This window comes from Cetorhinus maximus, chromosome 12, assembly GCF_964194155.1.
Source record: "Cetorhinus maximus chromosome 12, sCetMax3.hap1.1, whole genome shotgun sequence".
In the NCBI taxonomy this organism is placed as follows: domain Eukaryota; kingdom Metazoa; phylum Chordata; class Chondrichthyes; order Lamniformes; family Cetorhinidae; genus Cetorhinus; species Cetorhinus maximus.
Window position 1 is genome coordinate 102,395,328 of NC_135890.1, and position 20,258 is coordinate 102,415,585.

Consider the following 20,258-nt stretch of genomic DNA (forward strand, 5'->3'; position numbering starts at 1 on the left):
ATGATGTTCCTTGTGCTAATAGGCACCCAATCCAAGTGGATGGATGTCTACGAAGTCCAGTCCATATCTGCCACCATAGATTGTTTGCGACAGAATTTTGCAGTGCACGGGTTACCGGAGGTGCTCATGTCAGATGACGGGACTGCACTTACCAGCGGGGAGCTCCACAGGTTTACAACCCACAATGGAATAACTCATATCAAAACCTCGCCTTACCACCCTGCCTCTAATGGTTTGGCTGAGTGGGCAGTCGAAACTTTTAAGTCCAGGATGAAAAAGCTGGACGGGGTTTCCATCAGCATCAGATTGTCACGGTTCCTGTTCACATACTGGACGATGCCACACACGTCCACTGGTTCTGCCCCCGCTGAATTACTAATGAAGAAACGTCTCCGCACCCATCTAACTCTCATCCAAATTTAGGGGGGGGTGGGGTGAGGGGGGAAAGAGTGGAGAGAAGCCCAGAGGCCCAGAAGGCTAGACGTGATGGCCATAATCATGAAAGAAATTTCACAGTGGGAGACACAGTTCTCGTGAAGAACTTTGGAGATAGGCTCAATTGGCTATTAGGCGAAGTGAGTGCTGTAACAGGACCTCTCTCCTATAATGTATTGGTAAACAGCCACATAATTAGACGACGTGGGGATCATCTCCGGAGAAGAGAGGCAGCCCCACAAGAAGGAATGCCGTCATCATTTGCGTTCGAGTCTGCACCGCATGTGGAAGAAATGTCACACAATTTGGAAGTACCGGTGGGGCCTGTTGGACCAGAGAGGGTCGAAGACACAAACTTGCCCAATTCCACCGAAGAGCCTGGCACAGTTGACCCCTGAGAAGGGGGCCTCGGAAAAACCTGCTGAGGCTGTTGAGCTACGACGCTCCTGAGACTTACCTTGTAAATAGTTATTCATATAAATAATTGGGATGTTGTGAAGCTTGTCAATTGTACTTTCAAGTAAAGGAGGAGGGATGTGGTAAAGAGGAGTGCTACGTACCTTTAAGAGAATGTAGTTAATTGACCAATCGCTACACAGAGTGGGCTACTTGGGTAATTGTAAGCCGAGAGCTGGAGGTGATTGAGGAAGCACACATTGTGTTAGTGCTCTGTTCTTAGTTCCAGTAAACCACCAATGTTTGTTCAGCTAATCGGTCTCTCTGCCTATATTGTTTCAAGCACCAACTAATGTGTTACATGAAGGACGCAGCTAGCATTCACTGGACAAAGCGAACCTGATAACCAAGAACATAAAACATGGTCAAATGCTTGGTCAAAGAAAGGGGCTTTAAGAAGAGAGAACATTCCCAAGCTTGGAGCCTAGATAATTCACAATTGGCAGTCGTGCCTTCGGTTAAGTGAAGGATGGCAAGAGGTCAGAGTTGGAGGAACACAGAGTTGGCTGAGAGTTGTAGAGCTGGAAGAGGTTACAGAGATAGGGAGTGGTGAGAGCATGGCATCAAGGCATTTACAAGGGAACTGGGTTATTAACTAAAAAGGAAGAATGTGCAGGGTTACGTGGAGAAGGCCAGGGAGGTAAATTGCTCCTTCAGAAGGCCAGCGCAGACACGAACCGAACGGCCTCCTTCAGTGCGGTAACCACTCTGTGACTCTGCTGCAATAGGAAGCTTTACTTCACATCTCACTGGACAATGAAATGCTGAGGAAACAAAGCAGGGGGAGCTTTACCTTGCATGCAAAGCGTAGATATTGCCGTCCATTATGCCAAAACCTTCCAGCAAGCAATATGGGGACAAAAATAAAGAACTTCAAAACAGAAACATGAAATACAGCTCGGTTAAAAACACAAGGGGAGAAAAATGTCTTGGAAAGGTCAAGCCTCATCAAGGTACAAGAGTCTCTGAAACTCCTGTGGCTTGAGGGGGAAAAACAGTCTTAACAACATCCAAGAGGGCTAGAAATTTGGATTGATACCTCATTCAGCTTGAATTGTGCCCCATCAAATTGAGGCCTCTTAAATTCTAAGGTGGGAGTGGGAGAAGGTCCGAAGGCTCTCACACTCTCACCTTAAGGAGGGATGAGGAGTCTGGGGGAATTCTCAGGCAGAAAATTCTACAAGATATGTTCAATGGAACCTATGCCCGTTCTTAGCAGGGATTGGTTCCACTACTGGTTGAAAGGAGTCTTTACTGGAGTAGGGTAACCAACCCGCGAGGGGAGCGATTGCTTCATTCTGAAGTGACAAAGCGTCAACTGGGAGCGAAGACATATACCAGACTTTTTTCCTTCAGCTCAAAGGGTCTGTGGGCTATTCTAACTGCTATCAGGCGAATTGGGGTGGTGGGCACTGTGGCATATCCCGCAAGTGTGAGGCATCATTTCAGTTAGGATGGCCCCACCTCTGGGATTTGTGATGGGGGTCTCTGGACTTAGGCTAGGATGGGAGAAAAGTGCATCAGCGAAGCAGGCACCCAGGTAATGTAAGGTGAAACAATCTACAAACTAAAGACAGCAACAGGTAGAGGTTACTACCCTGACTTACACCGGCATCATTTCTACACAAATATCCCACACATCATTCCTACACAGGTACCTCACAACCCTACCATCGTACACATTTGCTCGCAGTGATATTCAAGGCTCCGTACCTGCAGGTTTGGAACTACAAAGAGCTTGGCAACTTTTGTACGGTTATCGATCAGATCGTTCCAGTCCATCAGGTCCACAGTGCTGAAAGGAGGAGAAAAGGGTATACAAGAGTCAGCACTGTGGTAAGGGATGCGCCCATGTCAGTAATCTGACACACAATCCAATAGCGAGCACAAGCGTGACAAATTCCCCACGGCACATGTGCACCAGTGATCCGAAATAACGCCATTTTATTATTTTCAACAATTCTTTTGTTACCTCCTCCCCCTCCCTATGTCAACTTCATTCATTCTCCTCGCACAGGCACGTACTGTTCCTGGGATACCAACAGCCATTAATAATTCACCCAAGTGACCAAGTACTCGTGTGGTAGATAAAACTTCATGCAGAGAAGTAAGTGATACATTTTGGTTGGAAGAATGAGGAGAGACAATATAAAAGATGCAATTCTAATATGGGTGCAGGAGCAGAGGGATTTGACAGTACATGTGCACAAATTGTTGAACGTGGCAGAGCAGGTTGAGAAAGCGGTTATTAAAGTGTACAAGATCCTGGGCTTTATAAATAGAGGCGTTGAATACAAAAGCAAGGAAGTTATGGTGAACCTTTATAAAACACTTGTTTGGCCTCAGCTGGAGTAGTGTGTCCCGTTCTGGGCACTGCACTTTAAGGATGTGAAGGCATCAGAGAAGGTGCAGAAAAGCTTTACGAGAATGGTTCCAGGGATAGGGACTTCAGTTAGACAGACATATTGGAGAAGCTAGAGCTGTTCTCTTTGGAGAAGAGGGGCGTTCAAAATAATGAGGGGTCTGGACAGAGTATATAGGGAAGAAACTGTTCCCGTTGGCAGGAGGGTCAAGAATAAGAGGACATTTATTTAAAGGTGATCAGCAAACTGACCAAAGATGACGTGCCAGCAAGTGGTTAGGGTCTGGAACGCACTGCCCAAGAGTTTGGTGGGGACAGATTCAAACGTGGCTTTCAAAGGAGAACTGAATAAGCTCCTGAAGAGAAAAAAAAGTTGCAGGCCCACAGGAAAAAAGCCGTGGGGGAAAGGGACCAGCTGAGTTGCTCTTGTAGAGAGTCAGCAAAGACACAACAAGCCAAATGGCCTCCTTCTGCACTGCAACCATTCTATTGTGTGTGAATCTGGACAATGAAGGTCATCAGACTATTCAGCCATACAGGAAATTAAATTCACACTTGATTCTGTCCTCATTTGCAATTTGCGCAAATACTCTCCAGCAGGGCACTTCCCCAAGCGGCCTTTGCGTGGGTACCAGGAATCGACCTCGTATCTCTGCTGTGCAATTAACATTCAGGAGTAGGAATGGCTGATTTTACCATTCTCTGGTCCAGGAGTACTCTGACTAATTATAATACCATGGTAGCCTTGGTTGAGATCAGCTAACTCAGTACAGGGAGAACCTGGGGCCTTGCTGACATGTCTGGAACAAAAACTCACTGGCTCACTAAGCGTATCCATGAATGAGCTTTTTTCGGGATACAAAAGGCCAGAATTTGCTGGAGTGGGGCACATCATAACATGCCCCATTATTTAAACTTCCTCCCTCATTCTTTGGCTCTAAAACCTTTGCCCTATAAGTTGCTGGAAGTGTGAGCTAATAATAAGGGTCTCTGAACCGTGGGGAGAACAGTCTATCTCCCTTAATCAGTGCAATTTAATGACTGAGAAAGAGATAGAGGAGTGACACAGAAAGAAATAGGGAAAATTAGAGTCAAATTAGATACTCAAAAGAAAAAGAGAAAGAAAGATTTGATTGAGAAAAAGAGGGAAGAAAAAAAATGAAAATGTAAAACTAACAATTTAAAAAATCTCAAACAATAATTTACTACCTGTAGGAATAAGAGTGCAGAGTTTCAATTATTACATGCCAAATTAGTAACCCTAGACAAAGGGGGGAGCTGTTAGAAGGAGCATGGGAGGGAGGGCGCATGTGTACGGGGTGACTGACCATAGCGTTAACAGAGTTCGACCATACCTGTCAGAATACCCAAGGATACCTCTTTACGCTGGAGGATCCCCTCATGTGACTGATTGATAAAACTCGTTCACGCGCTACACCTCCTCCTGCACTTGAAAACTTGCACTTCCCCAAGCGGCCTTTGCGTGGGTGCCAGGAATCGCCCTTGTATCTCTGCTGTGCAATTAACGTTAATGTCAGCACTGCTGGGTCATGGCCTATAAAACTTGCACAGAACATTCTAGAAAAGCAGAGGATGTCAGTAAACAGCGCCCACAGCCTTACACACAGAGTGAGATGCACAGAAACGTGCTTGAACCAGGTGCTCACCCAGACAGATTAATGTTCCCGCCAGTAAACCAGTGGGTGACCTCTTCCAAGGTGGCTATTCCGAGTTTAACCAAGCTGTTCTGTGGTACAAAGCAAAGAGAAAAGGTTTGAAATGTAATGCAGTATAGAGAACGGAAAAATTCCTCACACTAGGCCAAGGATTCACCCTCTCCTTGATATAAGAAAAACATCCAGAAATTCCCTGAAACCTACTTATTTGCTGGAATAGTAATGAAGTTGGGGTTTATAGCCACCAGCCTTCCAAAAGCACCAAGCTTGTCCCAATGCTGGTGCGAGGTTTATTTTCGTAAGGTGGGGGTGGTTGGGAACACACCATTTTACCTCACCCTAGATGTTTTCCCTATTGGGTTGGAGTGGGCGGCGGGGGAGGATGATAATTTTGACAGCAGAGTTAATTTTTCTTAATACATTTACAAAAATTGGAGTAGCGTCCCTATTGCCAAGTCAGAAATTGGTATTGGGTCCCCATTTTAACATCTGTCCATTAAGCATGCCTCCATCACGTGGTAAGTTTGCTGGTGGCAGCAAGAAACTGGCAGGTTGTTTGACAAGAGATATTGTCCCACTAGTCCTATGAACATACGAAATAGGATCAGAAGTTGGCCATTTGGCCCCTCGAGCCTGCTCCACCATTCAATAAGATCATGGCTGATCTGTTTGTGTTTCAAATTCCACATTCCCATCTACCTCCGACAACCTTAGATAGATTCTTGTTAGGCAAGGGAATCAATCTCTGCCTTAAAAATATTCAATGATCCCGCTGCCAACGCCTTCAGAGGCAGAGTTTCAAAGTCGCACAACCCTCAGAAAAAACTTCTCACCTGTCCTAAAAGGGCAACCGCTAATTTTAAACAGTGCCCCCTAGTTCTGGACTCAACCACAAGAGGAAACATCCTTTCCACGCCCACCTTGTCAAGACGATATTATGTACTTCAATCAAGTCACCTCTCACTCTTCTAAATTCCAGTGGAAACAAGCCCAGACTTTCTAACCTATTGTCATAAGACAACCCGCTCATTCCAAATATCAATGTAGTAAACCTCTTCTGACCCGCCTCCAAGCATTTACATCCATCCTTAAATAAGGAGACCAAAATGGCACACAATATTCAAGTTGTGGTCTCACCAATGCCCTGTATAACTGAAGTATAACATCCTTACTTTTATGCTCAATTCCTCTCGTAATAAAGCTTAGCATTCCATTAGCTGCCTTAATTACTTGCTGTACCTGCATACTAACTTCGTGTGATCCATGCACTAGAACACTTAGATCCCTCTGCATCTCAGAATTCTGCAGCCATTCTCTGTTTAAGTAATACCCTGCTTTTTTATTCTTCCTGCCAACTTCACATTTTTGTACATTATACTCCATCTGCCAAATTTTTGCCCACTCGCTCAAACTATCTATATCCCTCTGCAACCTCATGTCCTCTTCATAACTGTCATCTGAAAATTTAGCTACCCTGCCTTCACTTCCCTCATCTAAGTTATTGATATAAAATGTAAAAAGTTGAGGTCCCAGCAGACCCCTGCAGGACTCCACTCATCACATCCTGCTAATCAGAAAAATATTCATTTATGCATACTCTGTTTTCTGCCAGCCAATCTTCTGTCCATGCTAATATGTTACCCCCTACACCATGAGCTTTTATTTTCTGCAATAGCCTTTGATGTGGCACCTTATCAAAAGCCTTCTGGAAATCCAAGTACAGCAAGTCTACAGGCTCCCCTTTACCACAGCACATGTTACTCATTCAAAGAACTTCAATAAATTAGTTGAACATGATTTCCCTTTCACAAAACCATGCTGACTCTTCCCAATTACCTTGAGCTTTTCTAAGTGCCTAGCTATAATGTTCTAGATGATCAATTCTAACTCCTTCCCCACGGCAAATGTCAAGCTAACTGGCTTATAGTTTCCTGTCTTCTGCCTCCTTCCCTTCTTGAATAGGGGGGTTATATTTGCTACTTTCCAGTAACCTTTCCAGAATCTAGCGACTTTTGCAAAATTAACGCCAACACATTTACGACCTCATTAGCCACCTCTTTTAAAGACCCTTGTCAGCCTACAGCTCCATCAGTTTGATCAGTATCACTTCCCTGATGATTGTAATTTCATGAAGTTCCCCTCTCCCTTCCACCTTCTCGATTTACCATAGAAAGTTACGGTGCAGAAAGAGGCCTTTCAGCCCATCATGTCTGTGCCAGCCAAAAAGAGAAAAAAAGAGAAACTAGCTGCTCATTTTAATCCCACTTTCTAGCACCTGGTCTGTAGCCTTGCAGATTACAGCACTTTAGATGCAGATCCAGGCACCTTTTAAATAAGTTGAGCACTTCAGCCTCAACCACCAATTTAGGCAGTGAATTCCAGATGCCCACCCACCCTCTGGGTGAAAAAGATTTTCCTCATGTCCCCTCTAATCTTTCTACAAATCACCTTAAGTCAATGCCCCCTGATAATTGACACTTCAGCTAGAGGAAACAAGTCTTTCCTGTCTACCCTATCTAGGCCCCTCACTTTTGTACACCTCAATTAGATCACCCCTTAGCCTCCTCTGTTCTAAGGAAAACAACACTAGCCTATCCAATCTGCAATTTTCAAGCCCTGGCGACATTCTTGTAAATCTCCTCTGCACTCCCCCCAGAGCAATTATGTCCTTCCTGTAATGCGGTGACCAGAACTGTACACAAAATTCCAGCTGTGGCCTAACCAGCGTTTTATACAGTTCCATCATTACATTCCTGCTTTTGTATTCAACACCTCACCCAATAAAAGGAAAGCATTCCATATGCTTTCTTGACCACCTTGTCTACTTGTCCTGCCACCTTCAAGGGCCTGTGGATATGCACTGCAAGGTCTCTCACTTCCTCAACTCCTCTCAATAACTTCCAGTTTACTGATGTTATGGCACAACTGCTCAAATCCCAAAGGGAAACTTGAAACAACTGTCACAATTTGTTTTGAAATTTGTATAAATTTCGAGATACGTGCCTTGAATTCAGTAGTAAGACCACCAAGTCTTATAGGTTTCTTACAAAACTAAATTAAACCTGGAGATAAAAACAAAAAGCTAAAAGCTACTGCGGATGCTGGAAATCCAAAACAAAAACAGAATTACCTGGAAAAACTCAGCAGGTCTGGCAGCATCGGCGGAGAAGAAATCAGTTAACGTTTCGAGCCTTCATGGCCCTTCGGCAGAACTGAAGCATAGTTAGGAGAAAGGAGAAATATAAACTGGTTTAAGGTGGGGGGGGGGGGGGGGGGGGGTGGGGTGGGGGGGTGCGGGGGGGGGGGAAGAGAGAAGTTGAGGGTGTGGTGATTGTGGAGATAAGCAGTGATACGAGCAGATAATCAAAAGATGTCACAGACAAAAGGATCAAAGAGGTGTTGAAGGTGGTGATATTTGTCTAAGAAAAGTGCTAATTAAGAATGGAAGACAGGACACTCAAAGTACAGCTCTAGTGGGGGTGGGGTGGAAAAAACTAACAAGGTTTTAGTTTTAGATTTAAAAATAATGGAAATAGGTGGGGAAAGAAGAATCTATATAAATTATTGATAAAAAAGGGATGGGGGGGGGAGAAACGGGGTGGGGATGGGGGGAGGGGGAGTCAGCCTTCCGGGCTGAATATTGAATTCAACAACTTTAGATCTTAAACTCCCCCTCCCCCCATCCCCACCCCGTTTCTCCACCCCCCCCTTTTTTTTCAATAATTTATATAGATTCTTCTTTCCCCACCTATTTCCATTATTTTTAAATCTAAAACTAAAACCTTGTTAGTTTTTTCCACCCCACCCCCACTAGAGCTGTACTTTGAGTGTCCTGTCTTCCATTCTTAATTAGCACTTTTCTTAAGACAAATATCACCACCTTCAACACCTCTTTGATCCTTTTGTCTGTGACATCTTTTGATTATCTGCTCCTATCACGGCTTGCTTATCTCCACAATCACCACACCCTCAACTTCTCTCTTCCCCCCACCCCCCGCCCCCACACCTTAAACCAGTTTATATTTCTCCTTTCTCCTAACTATGCTTCAGTTCTGCCGAAGGGCCATGAAGGCTCGAAACGTTAACTGATTTCTTCTCCGCCGATGCTGCCAGACCTGCTGAGTTTTTCCAGGTAATTCTGTTTTTGTTTTAAATTAAACCTTTATTAATAGAAGAAATGATTTTAAATACATACATAAATCTACAAATTACTTTTACGATAACTTCTAAATCCCCTAATTAACCTAGCTCCCAGTTACACTTTTGTTAAGGCAATAGCAAGGCACAGATTTTAAAAGACCCAGGCAAAGAAACATGATACTCTGAACAATCCAATTCGAAGTGAGTTTCCTTAACTTCAGTTCTCTGTAGACAGCAACTTGAGGCACAGATGCTGAAAGCATTTCACACTTGTTAGATCTTAAAAAATGCCTGCCTTTACACACAGCCTTTGCTTCTTTATACATATTTTCCCCATTGAATACAAATTCCCATTGTTTTACTATGTCTTGGGGCTTTACCTCCCTGATCATAAAAAAATCATAGTACTAATTTTACCAGTAATCTCTGGGAAGAATAAACACACTCTAAATTTCACCTGGCTAGATGACACATTTCACCCCCTCCGTTGAAAACAGTCTAGCCTGGTTGTATTTAAAAATGCAAATGTCCTTTTATACCTTACATTCTAAACTTCCCCCATGTTTACCTACTTAATGTTTCAAACCTAGCTCATCTTCTAATACATCAAAGCCTTCAGACCAGCTGCCTTTAATCCAATTAAGTTTCTCACACACACACACACACATATAGACACAGATACCACTATTTCCCAATAAATTCCACTAACATTATTATATCTTGCTGACAATTGAGTATTCCCTTGCTTTGCTTGCCCTACCCAGCTATTACTGGTTTATTTTTTATACTCTATAGTGATGACAGAAGCAATAATATTTGTTCATTTCATCCACCATTTCCTTATTATCTGCTATTAACTCCCCACTGTCACACTCTAGAGGACCTACACCCACTTTGCTGACTCTTTTTCCTTTTTAAATACATGTATAAACTCTTGCCAACTGTTTTTATAGTCGTCCTGTCTTAATGATGTAACAGCGGAAGCAGGCTGGTAGAGTGGAGTAAGGGACAGAGACCTGGCAGAACCAGCTTCTGGCCCAAGCTCCAGCCCACCTATCTGGTTTGCACCAATTCGGTCCCCTCCAGGCCCCAGACGTTTGGCTCCACAGGGAATAAAGGCAGTGTTGAAATTGTACCCTGCAGTTAATATGATCAATACTAGGCATGGTCCAAGCAAGTTAGCACTACAGTGCAGTATGGCTGATGATATCTGGTTTGTCTGTTTCTTCTGCCCCAGCCAGTGCCCACACGCCTCTGCCAACCATCCACTCACTCACCTGCAGTCGCTCCAAATCCAGCTTCGTGTCCACAACAGCCTGACCCGCCATTCCCTGCTCAGCAGCAAGCTGCCGGAAAAAACCACGCCACTTAACCAATACCTCAGAGAACTGCAGCTACAAAGAATGGAGAAAAAGCACATGAATTGCAGGGGGCTGACAGAACGTCAGGCACAATCACAGATCACTATCCCGGGATCACCCCGTGCAACTAACCCCACAGTCAAAGCAGCCCCCACCCTCCCTGGCACATTTTCAGTTTCTATTACAGTTCAATGTCAAGTCAGGCACGTTAAACTGAGGTCGATGGGACTCCCTCCACTCACTCTTGTGTAGGAAACCAATCCTGTCATGGAATAAGCAGTCAGGCTTGAAAATGAATGTAGAAAGCCCCTGCCATCGTCACAAGGAGATAGGCGAACACCACCCCCCTCACCCTCCTAGAACATAAACCAGCACTCACACTCATTTAATCAGCTTCATGAGTTTGTTACAATTCAAAGGAACATTCTTCAAGTTTGATGACTTATCACCAGCTCCCCCCACCCGTTATTCAGCTTCAGACAATCAACTTCAGGTCTGCGTCCTCCAATTGTTAGAAACAAGACTAGAATCCTACCAGGAACTGTGGTCTCCCCAGTGCTGTCATCTTGATGGCAGAAAATCCATCCTCAGAACTGCCACCTGCAAAGGACATCAAGAGAGGTTAAGAATCAGAGAGCTGACCCAGTGGTTAGTGTGCTACCAGACTCTGTATTGCAAAGCACAACCAGCAATATGGATAGCGCTAGTGAAGGAGTGACCCACCCAATGAACAACAGCGCTGCTGCTACTACTGAACAGTGAGAAAACCTCAGTAAGGAGCAACACATTCGCTGCCAGTTATTACTGCATAAGCTGCCACTCACCAACCATACCTACACAAACCCTGGAAAGGTGTCCACCCTAGCTGGTGTCACAAGCCAAACCAAGTGCCCTTTAATAACTAGCAATGGATAGATACAGAACCATGAAAACCCCACATCATTCATTCTGTAATACAATACACTCAGCACCCAACAAAATGGAGTCATACCAGATGCTGCGATACATTTCAAAAAAGTCTCCATGTATTGGTCACATTTGGACTCATCTGCATAGAAATACGTCCGAGCACTAATGACATTTTCTCTGCGATCTCCGAATTGCCGATGAGGTCGAAATTTCTTCTCTCTATGAGTGTCGCCTGCAGAGATGAGCAACGGTTTAATAGAATGTTCTGGAAATACCATCAGAAGCAATGCATGCGGCGCAGGAAACATCTGGGTCTAACTGACAGATGACAATCACAGCGAGCAGGTTAATTCATTTTATATCCTTTTTTTAAGAAAACTCATTTTCCTAATCTCCTCCTTTGAAGGCACCAACACCTGGGCTGCAGCTTTCAGAGGCATCGACCATACTTTATCTGTGTCTGAGCCTCAAACATCTGATCATTACAGATAAGCTTAACATTCCTTCTGTCAGTGTTGCTACTCTCACTTTTACCATCAGAAGTCACTGAAGATCACTGGATTCGAATCCACCAATTGTTTTCCTTTCCAGACTGTGAGCCCTTTTTCTCAATTCCCTCCTCATCCCAGGGGCACGGAGTCCAATTACAGTACCCGGACTGCAGTGTAGGCTGAAGCCAGCTCAGCAAGGGAGCTCCCTGCACTATGCAGTTAAACTAGCCTTCAGTTTGTTCACTTACAGACGTCAATTCATTCAACAGGCCAGGTAGTGTTAATTGAGACAGAGATTTCTTTGAAAAAAATCATTTCGAAAGAGCACAGTTTGTTTCTCTGCTTGGGTCCACAAGCCCACCCATTTTCCCAAGATGTCGCCTGGGCTACAGTTTCACAGCACCATCCATTTGCCAGTAACTCACCCCAGCGGCTAATCTTTATACATGAGTGGAAGTAGTGAGAGCAGCAGATTACATTGACCACCAATAACTTCAACTGAGGATAGTACTCTAAATACTCAGAGGGGAAGATGACACTGGTTGGATTAGTCTATAGGCCTCCCCCACCCCAACAGTAGCTATACTGTAGGACAGAGAATAAATCAGAAGATAATGAGGTCATGTAAAAATGGCAGCTCATTAATCACGGGTGACTTTAATCTTCATGTAGATTAGGAAAATTAAATTGGCAGATGTAACCACGAGCAAGAATTCATACAGTGTTTTTGGGACAGTTTCCTAGAGCAATATGTTGTGGATCCAACCAGGGATCAGGCTTTTTTGGATCTGGTAATGTGTAATGAGGCAAGTTTAATAAACGATCTGAGAGTAAAAGATCCCCCAGGAAACAGTGACCATTACTTGGTAGAATTTAGCATTCAGTTTGAGTGAGAAACGTGGGTCAGAAACAACTGTGCTAAACTTAAATAAGGGTAATTACAAAGGAATCAGGGCAGAGTTGGCTGGAGTGGACCGGGAAAGGAGCTTATCATGAAAAGTTGGTTGATGAACAATGGCAGATGTTTAAGAAAATAGTTCATGACTCACAACAAAGATATATCCCAGTGAGGAAGGAGGATTCTAGGAAGGGGATAAACCAATCATGGTTAACCAAGTAAGTTCAGGATAGTATCAAATTGAAAGAAAAAAACATACAATGTGGCAAAGATTAGTGGTAAGTCATGAGGACTGGGAAAGTTTTAAAAGCCAACAAAAGGTGACCAAAAAAATAGTAAAGAGGGAGAAACTAAACTTTGAGGGTAAACCAGCAAGTAATATAAAAACAGAGAGCAAGGGCTTCTTTAAATATATAAAAAGGAAGAGAGGCCATAGTAAACATAGGCCCCTTAGAGAATGAGGCTGGGGAAATAATAATGGGGAACCAGGAAATGGCAGAGGGGTTGAATAAATACTTTGCATCAGTCTTCACGGTACACGACACTGCTTGGTATTTTTGGAATACTATTAATCAAGGGGCAAGAGCTGGGGAGGCGATGGGGGGCGGGTGAGGAAATAAATACAATAACTATCACTAGAGAAAAAGAAAAAAGAACTAGGGAAGCTAATTGGGCTAAAGGCCGATAATTCCCCTGGACCTAATGGGTTGCATCCTAGGATATTAAAAGGAAGTAGCTACAGAGATAGTGGATTCACTGGTAGTGATCTTCCAAAAATCCTTAAGATTCTGGAAAAGTCCCAGAGGATTGGAAAATTGTGAAAGTTATACCCTTATTCAATAAGGGAGGGAGACAAAAAGCAGATAACTATCGGCCAGTTAGTTCAACATCTGACATTGGGGAAAGGTTAGTCTATTATAAAGGACGTAATAACATAGAAATACATAATTTAATCAAGCAGAGTCAGCATGGCTTCATGAAGGGGAAATCATGCCTGACAAATAATTATTTGAGGAGGTAACAAGCAGGGCAGATAAAGGAGAACCAGTTGATGCAATATGTTTGGATTTCCAAAAGACATTTGATAAGGTATTGCACGTAAGGCTACTTAATAAGATAAGAGCCGATGGTGTTGGGGATAATATGTTAGCATGGATAGAGGATTGGCTAATTAATAGAAGACAGAGTTGGGATAAGGATGGCATTTTCAGGATGACAACCTGTAATTAGTGGAGTGCCACAGGGATCAGTGCTGGGGCCTCAATTGTTTACATTATATACTGATGACTAGGATGCGGGGAGTGAATATACTATTGCCAAGTTTGCGGATGATGCAAAAATAGGTGGGAAGGCAAGTGGTGAGGATGACACAGAGTCTACAGAGGGATATAGACAGGTTAACTGAATGGGCAGAAACTTGGCAGATGGAATAAAATGTGGGAAAATGTGCGGTTATATACTTTGCAGGGAGAATAGAGGAGCTGAATATTATTTAAATGGAGAAAACTGCAGCACAGAGGGATTTGGGGGTCCTCGTGCATGAAGCACAAAAAGCTAACATACAAGTTCAACAGGGTAATAGGGAAGGCAAATGGAATGTTGGCCTTTATTTTAAAGGGAATGGAGTATAAAAGTAGGGAAGTCTTGCTAAAACTATACATGGCGCTAGTTAGACCACACCTAGAATACTGTGAACAGTTTTGGTCCCCTTATCTAAGGTAAGATATACTGGTATTGGAGGCAGTCCAGAGAAGGTTCATTAGGTTGATCCTGGGGATGGAGGGATTTTCTTATGAGGAGAGGTTGAGTAGGTTGGGCCTGTACTCAATGGAGTTTAGAAGAATGAGAGGCAGCTTCATTGAAACATAAGATTCTTAGGGGGCTTGACAGGGTAGATGCTGAGAGGCTGTTTCCCTGTGTGGGAGAGTCTGGGACCAGAGGGCACAATCTCAGAGTAAGGTGGTGCCCATTTAAGACAGGAGGAATTTCTTCTCTCAGAGGGTAGTGAATCTGTGGAATTCTTTACCACAGAGGGCTGTAGAGGCTGGGTCATTAAGTATATTCACGGCTGAGATAGACAGATTTTTAATCAGTAAGGATATCAAGAGTTATGGGGAAAAGGCAGGAAAGTGCAATTGAGGATTATCAGATCAGTCATGATCTCATTGAATGGTTGAGCAGACTCGATGGGCTGAATGGCCTACTTCTGCTCCTACGTCTTATGGTCACCCAACTTTGAATCTCAGCCGAGGCTCAGCGGGTAGCACTCTTGCCTCTGAGTCACATGGTTCCAGGTTGAAGTCCCACTGCAGGGCTTGAGCCTGAAAAAACAATCAAGGCTGATGCTCCAGTCTAGTACTGAGGGAGCACCATGCTGTTGGAGGTGCCACCTTTTGATTAAACAAAGGCCCCAACTACCTGCTCAGGTGGATGTAAGAGATCCCATGGCATTATTTTAAAGAGTAGTGGCAACATTTGTTGGCGGGGGGCGGGTTTGTGGGAGCAGCAGCGGGCAGACAGACTTCCGCCGCAATTTTACATGGGCAGGCCAATTAAGGCCCGCCTAGTGTGACATCCGCTAGGAAATGCTACGCGCTACCTGTGCGGACGGGTGGCTGGGGGTCTTCCCTCAGCCGCAGTGCGCTCTTTCGTGCATATGCGCGGAAGAGCGCACAGATCTCCCTGAGGCTAAGTGCTGCCTCAGGGAGATGGGCTCCGATTTAAAACTTTCAATAAAAGGTGATTAAAAAATTTCCCTGCCATGTCCCCTCGTGTGACACTCACATGAGTTGGGACATGTCCATAACTTTTATTTAAACATTTAATAAAAATTTAAATTCCCTCATGAGACCTCATCCCGCCGGTGGATGAGGTTTCATGCTTTTTCTGAAGCCCGCCAGGGCTCCCGGCCCACGCGCCAGCCTTAAGGTTGAACGGGCAGGTCCATCAATGAGGTTAATTAGTTTTTTAATGGCCTTAATAGGCCGAACTAAGAATCTAAATGCCGTAGGGTGATGTCGGGCTGCACGCCCGACAGGATCCCGTCACCTTACGTGTTGGCGAGCGGGCCCCGCCCCTGCTCACCGACCAGAAAAACCTGCCCCAGGGAAGTTATCCCCAGTGTCCTGGTCAATAATTATCCCTCAATCAACATCTTAAGAAAACAGATTATTGGTTTTAATCACATTGCTTTTTGTGGGGGTTTACTGTGTGTAAATTGGCTGCTGCATTTCCTACATGACAACAGTAACTACACATCAAAAGTATTTCATTGGAAGTAAAGTGCTTTGAGATGTCCGGTGGTTGTGAAAAGCGCTATATAAATGCACGTCTTTCCCGCCCCCCCCCCAACAAATACAAACTTTCCAACAAGAGTCATTGATTGTCAGTTAGAAGGGGGATCTCTTGCAGATTTGTCCCCCCCCCACCCCCCCCCCCCCCCCTCTTAAACCTGTGGGCCTCATGGTGTTTATGGCTGAGCTACTCACTATCTAAAGCTACTGAGGCATCAGGGAAAGCACTTGACATCAGGTATCAGAGAAGGGTGGGATGGAGAAAGAGAAAGTATCGGGGCTTCTGGCCCAGAAGATAAAAGCAATTCGGACCAGTACTTTTACTTCCCAGTTTTTACTGTTTTTTTTTTCCTTCTGTGGGTATAGCAAATTATCTGTTAAATACAGCTGCAGTTACAAACCTAATGGCCATGACTGCCAAATAATCTAGGAACTGGAAGCTGTAGATGCTGGAGGATGGATAATAAGCCCTTCCTGATGAAAGGTCATTGGCCTGAAATGTTAACTCGGTTTCTCCCTCCACTGACACTGCTTGATCTGCTGAGCGTTTACAGCAATTTCTGTTTTCATTTCAAATTTCCAGCATTTTGCTTTTGTACAAAGAAGCCATTATCTTAGAAAACATGACTCAGGCTCAATTGCAAGATTGTTCCTCAAGTTCCCAAAGCCTAAAAACTCACCAAGCCATCACCACTGTAAAGCATGAGCAAACTGCAAATGTGAGGCTTACCTTTAACTTCCTTCTCTGCCAGAGACTCACATGACCTAGAGGACAAAATAAAATACAATTGAAATTGGCAATGCTGCTTTAAATGAAGAACAAACACGAACAGGGAGCCCAGGAGGTGAAGAGAAGGAAGTATGTACAGGAATGCAGTCACAAGAAGCTGTGGGGAGGAGAGGAAAAATGGGAAGAGTAAACATTGCACAGCCTTATGGGGAAGATTGGCTGTTGCATAGCTGCTGGGGGCGGGGCGGGGGGTGTGAGGAGAGCATCACGGGGTAGGGTGTCAAATTAGCAACTGTGATAGTGTTAAACCTTTGTAATGAGTCAGCAGCTTTCAATGTTGCAATTCTGCACAACGGGGAAGGGAAGAAAGGATTCAGTGGGGGCAGGGGAAAGGTATCATTCTGAATAAACAGAAAGGAAAAAGAGAAGCTATCTGCACAAATAGGTCATGGTGGAGTCGGCGTGGTTTAGTTCTTAGACGCGTTCCTTCGAGTTGGCAGCAAACACTATACTAACTGCTATAATATATTATTTTTAAAATTACTTAATTACTTTGAATTTTCTACAACACGTGATTAGACCGGAGATATGACAACATCACAATCCGCTGCTTTCTGTATTCATACAGGCTTCAGTTAAAGCTGGAACGCTGGGTTGGAATTCCCACTATTCCAATTATCCATGACCTTCTCACACGACTCACATCTCAAGTCACAAGGCAGCACATGGATCTGGCTACTAACATGGGCAGGCACAAGGGCAAAGAAATCAATCGCTATGTGGGTGCAACTGTCCAAAAATGCATGCAGCAAGAAAGAGAAGTGGGGGTTGGGGGGGGAACGTCAGGGGGAGCATGATGGAGGACGTGGAATTGAAATGTAGCTGCTTCGAGTATGTGTACTGACGCTAAACAACTCATGCAAACTACTGTGCTTCTCGTGAGCTGGGAGAGTCCAGCCACACGTACTGTCTTCCTACAACCTACAAACTTTAAAATCCAAATTGACAATTACCAATCAATACTTTCTGGTTGATATGATCTTTATTCTTTTCAGTCTTACTTGTTGTGACATTTGTTGTGTTTGAAACCATGGAGATCTTTTCCTTGGGCTCAGTGCTTCAGGTTCTTCCCACAGGTAATCCCTCAGTCCCTATGGCCCGGAGGATAAAACCCATACGAACATATGAATTAGGAGCAGGAGTAGGCCACAGCCCCTCGAGCCTGCTCTGCCATTCAATAAGATCATGGTTGATCTGATTGTAACCACAACCCCACGTTCCTGCCTACCCCCGATAACCTTTCACCCCCTTGTTAATCAAGAATCTTATCTAGTTCTGTCTTTAAAATATTTAGACTCTGCTTCCACTGCCTTTTGAGGAAAGATGATCCACGGCCCTCAGGGAAAAAATCTTTCAAGTCTGTCTTAAATGAGCGACCCTGCTTTTTAAAATAGTGACTCCTAGTTCTAGATTATCCCACAACAGGGAACGTCCTCTCCACATCCACCCTGTCAAGACCTTTCAGGATCCTAATCTTGGATTTGAATTTGAATGGATTGGTCTGCCCTTCTCCCTCAGATACATGTGCAGACACAGCATTTCAGCTACTGTGGCAAGTGATGCAGCTTTTTTGGCTAAGTAAATCAGGATTCATTAACACCATATGGACCATGACAGAAAATCACCTGTGTGGGCACATTAAGGATAAAAGTGTTTAATTTTCCTCACAATTACACCCTGCGCTGGGGGTTGTGCCGTTCAGCCAATCTGCTCAATAAAATCTGACTACCCAGTTGCTCAGATCCCACTGAGCGCCTGCACTGATTCACACAACTTCTCACGCAAGTGTCAATTACATTACAAGTCTTCTCGATGACAGGAAAGCTATTTTAAATGGGAAACTTTAATCAGCCAAATATAAACACATGAAACCCAAGTGGCTTGGCGCCAGAGTTGGCAAAAGACTGCTTCATGAGCCAATGCAGCAAGGAAGCTACCAGAGGCAGTTTTCATCTTCACCCAATATTATTAACTGACCCTGGAAATTAAAGTTGTTGCTCTAGGGTGCAATGATCATAAAATGATAAGAGTTTAAACATGGTATCGGAAACCTAAAAAGGGGCTCATTTTAAAGTAATAAGAGAAGTAACTAAAGCAAATGGATTGGAGGAAGATGTTCAATAATACTTCAGTAGGAGGTAAGTGGAACACTTTCCAAGGAATAATCCTGAGAATGAAGGATAAATGCTTACCGAAAATAGGCATGATCAGAGTAAACATACTTGACCCTAAACTAATTAACAAATTAAAAATAAAGAAAAAAAAGTCACTTCTACAAGTCTTGCCAGGAGAAAGGGCATGGGATTCACTAGGGCGAATACAAGAATGTTGAAACACATTAAAAAAACGATCAAAGAGACCAAGAGAAAAAATAGTTTAATAGTTAGAAGTGAAAGTTGGGGGGGGGGTGGGGAGAAGAATCAAAGAAGAGGTAAAATCCAAATATATAAATAGGTTCAAAACTTGAGGATAAGTATTGAATAGTTAATATTCTGGATACTCACTTCAATCAAATGTTCACCAGGGAAATCTTCAGCAACATACGCTCTCCCCCCAAAAAAAGTCAATCAAGATAGAATGAATTACTTCAATATAATTAAGATGGAAGCCCTAGTTGGATTTAATGAGTGCAAGCACAAACAAATCCTCAGGGATAGATGGTACTGTCTCCCAACATGCCGAGAAAGGGAGGGGAGGTGGAAAACACTCAAGGTTTTCCACCAAAAACATTGAAACAAGAAGCCAGAAAAACTCAAAGTATGAATTCATATTTCCTAGAATCAGCATGACTGTGCACACACCAAGGCAAATACTCGATGGCAAAATCTAGGGTGGATTGAGAGGTAAATATTGAAACCAGCACCAGAGGTGACAGCTTAGTGTGTACTCGCCAATTAACAAGCTACAATAAAGATCAGAAGCTTTAATAGCACCATGACATTATCTATCAGGCCCATTACGACACCTGACACTGTGCCAACCAAGTCCCCCGGCAACCATCAGCTGCACAAGCACTCAACACAGCCAACCCAGCCCTTAATCTTCCAGTGATCAGCAGGCTGATGTTAAAAATGACTCCGTGTGCATCAAACTGCATGCGCTCAAGGATCTAAGAACAAACTCTTACAGAGCTCATTAGACTCAGCATCCAAAATGGTCAATTAACTAAAACAGCAGATGCCAATCCGTGCTGTATCACAATATGCATTAGGCCCATTACACACACACACACAGTAACCATCAGCGTCAGTCCCTCATGCTAAGTTCAAGCTGGCAAAAGGTTGCTTGGACCAAAATGAGGTGTTATAAGCAATCAATTAAAGAGGTCAAATTCAGAGAGAGCTTATGCAGGCCACTGTCCCTGGGCTGCTTCAGGAAGGATCTTACCTCCTGCAATAAGGACACAAGAGTGTCCATATATGCAGAGATATTCCTCAGAAATGTTGC

The 20,258-nt window shown here is 43.9% G+C and overlaps 1 protein-coding gene across 1 annotated transcript in view; it reads right to left on the bottom strand.

Annotated features, from left to right (window-relative positions):
• The window catches only part of LOC144687774 (proline dehydrogenase 1, mitochondrial-like), a 46,767-nt gene that overhangs the window by 11,766 nt on the left and 14,743 nt on the right, over nucleotides 1–20,258 (bottom strand). The window contains exons 3-8 of the mRNA XM_078554272.1: nucleotides 16,752–16,786; nucleotides 11,422–11,571; nucleotides 10,966–11,030; nucleotides 10,347–10,463; nucleotides 4,921–5,000; nucleotides 2,605–2,686 (exon numbers count right to left, since the gene is read on the bottom strand). Coding sequence (XP_078410398.1) covers nucleotides 2,605–2,686; nucleotides 4,921–5,000; nucleotides 10,347–10,463; nucleotides 10,966–11,030; nucleotides 11,422–11,571; nucleotides 16,752–16,786 — 529 coding nt within the window. The remainder of the gene's footprint in view (nucleotides 1–2,604; nucleotides 2,687–4,920; nucleotides 5,001–10,346; nucleotides 10,464–10,965; nucleotides 11,031–11,421; nucleotides 11,572–16,751; nucleotides 16,787–20,258) is intronic.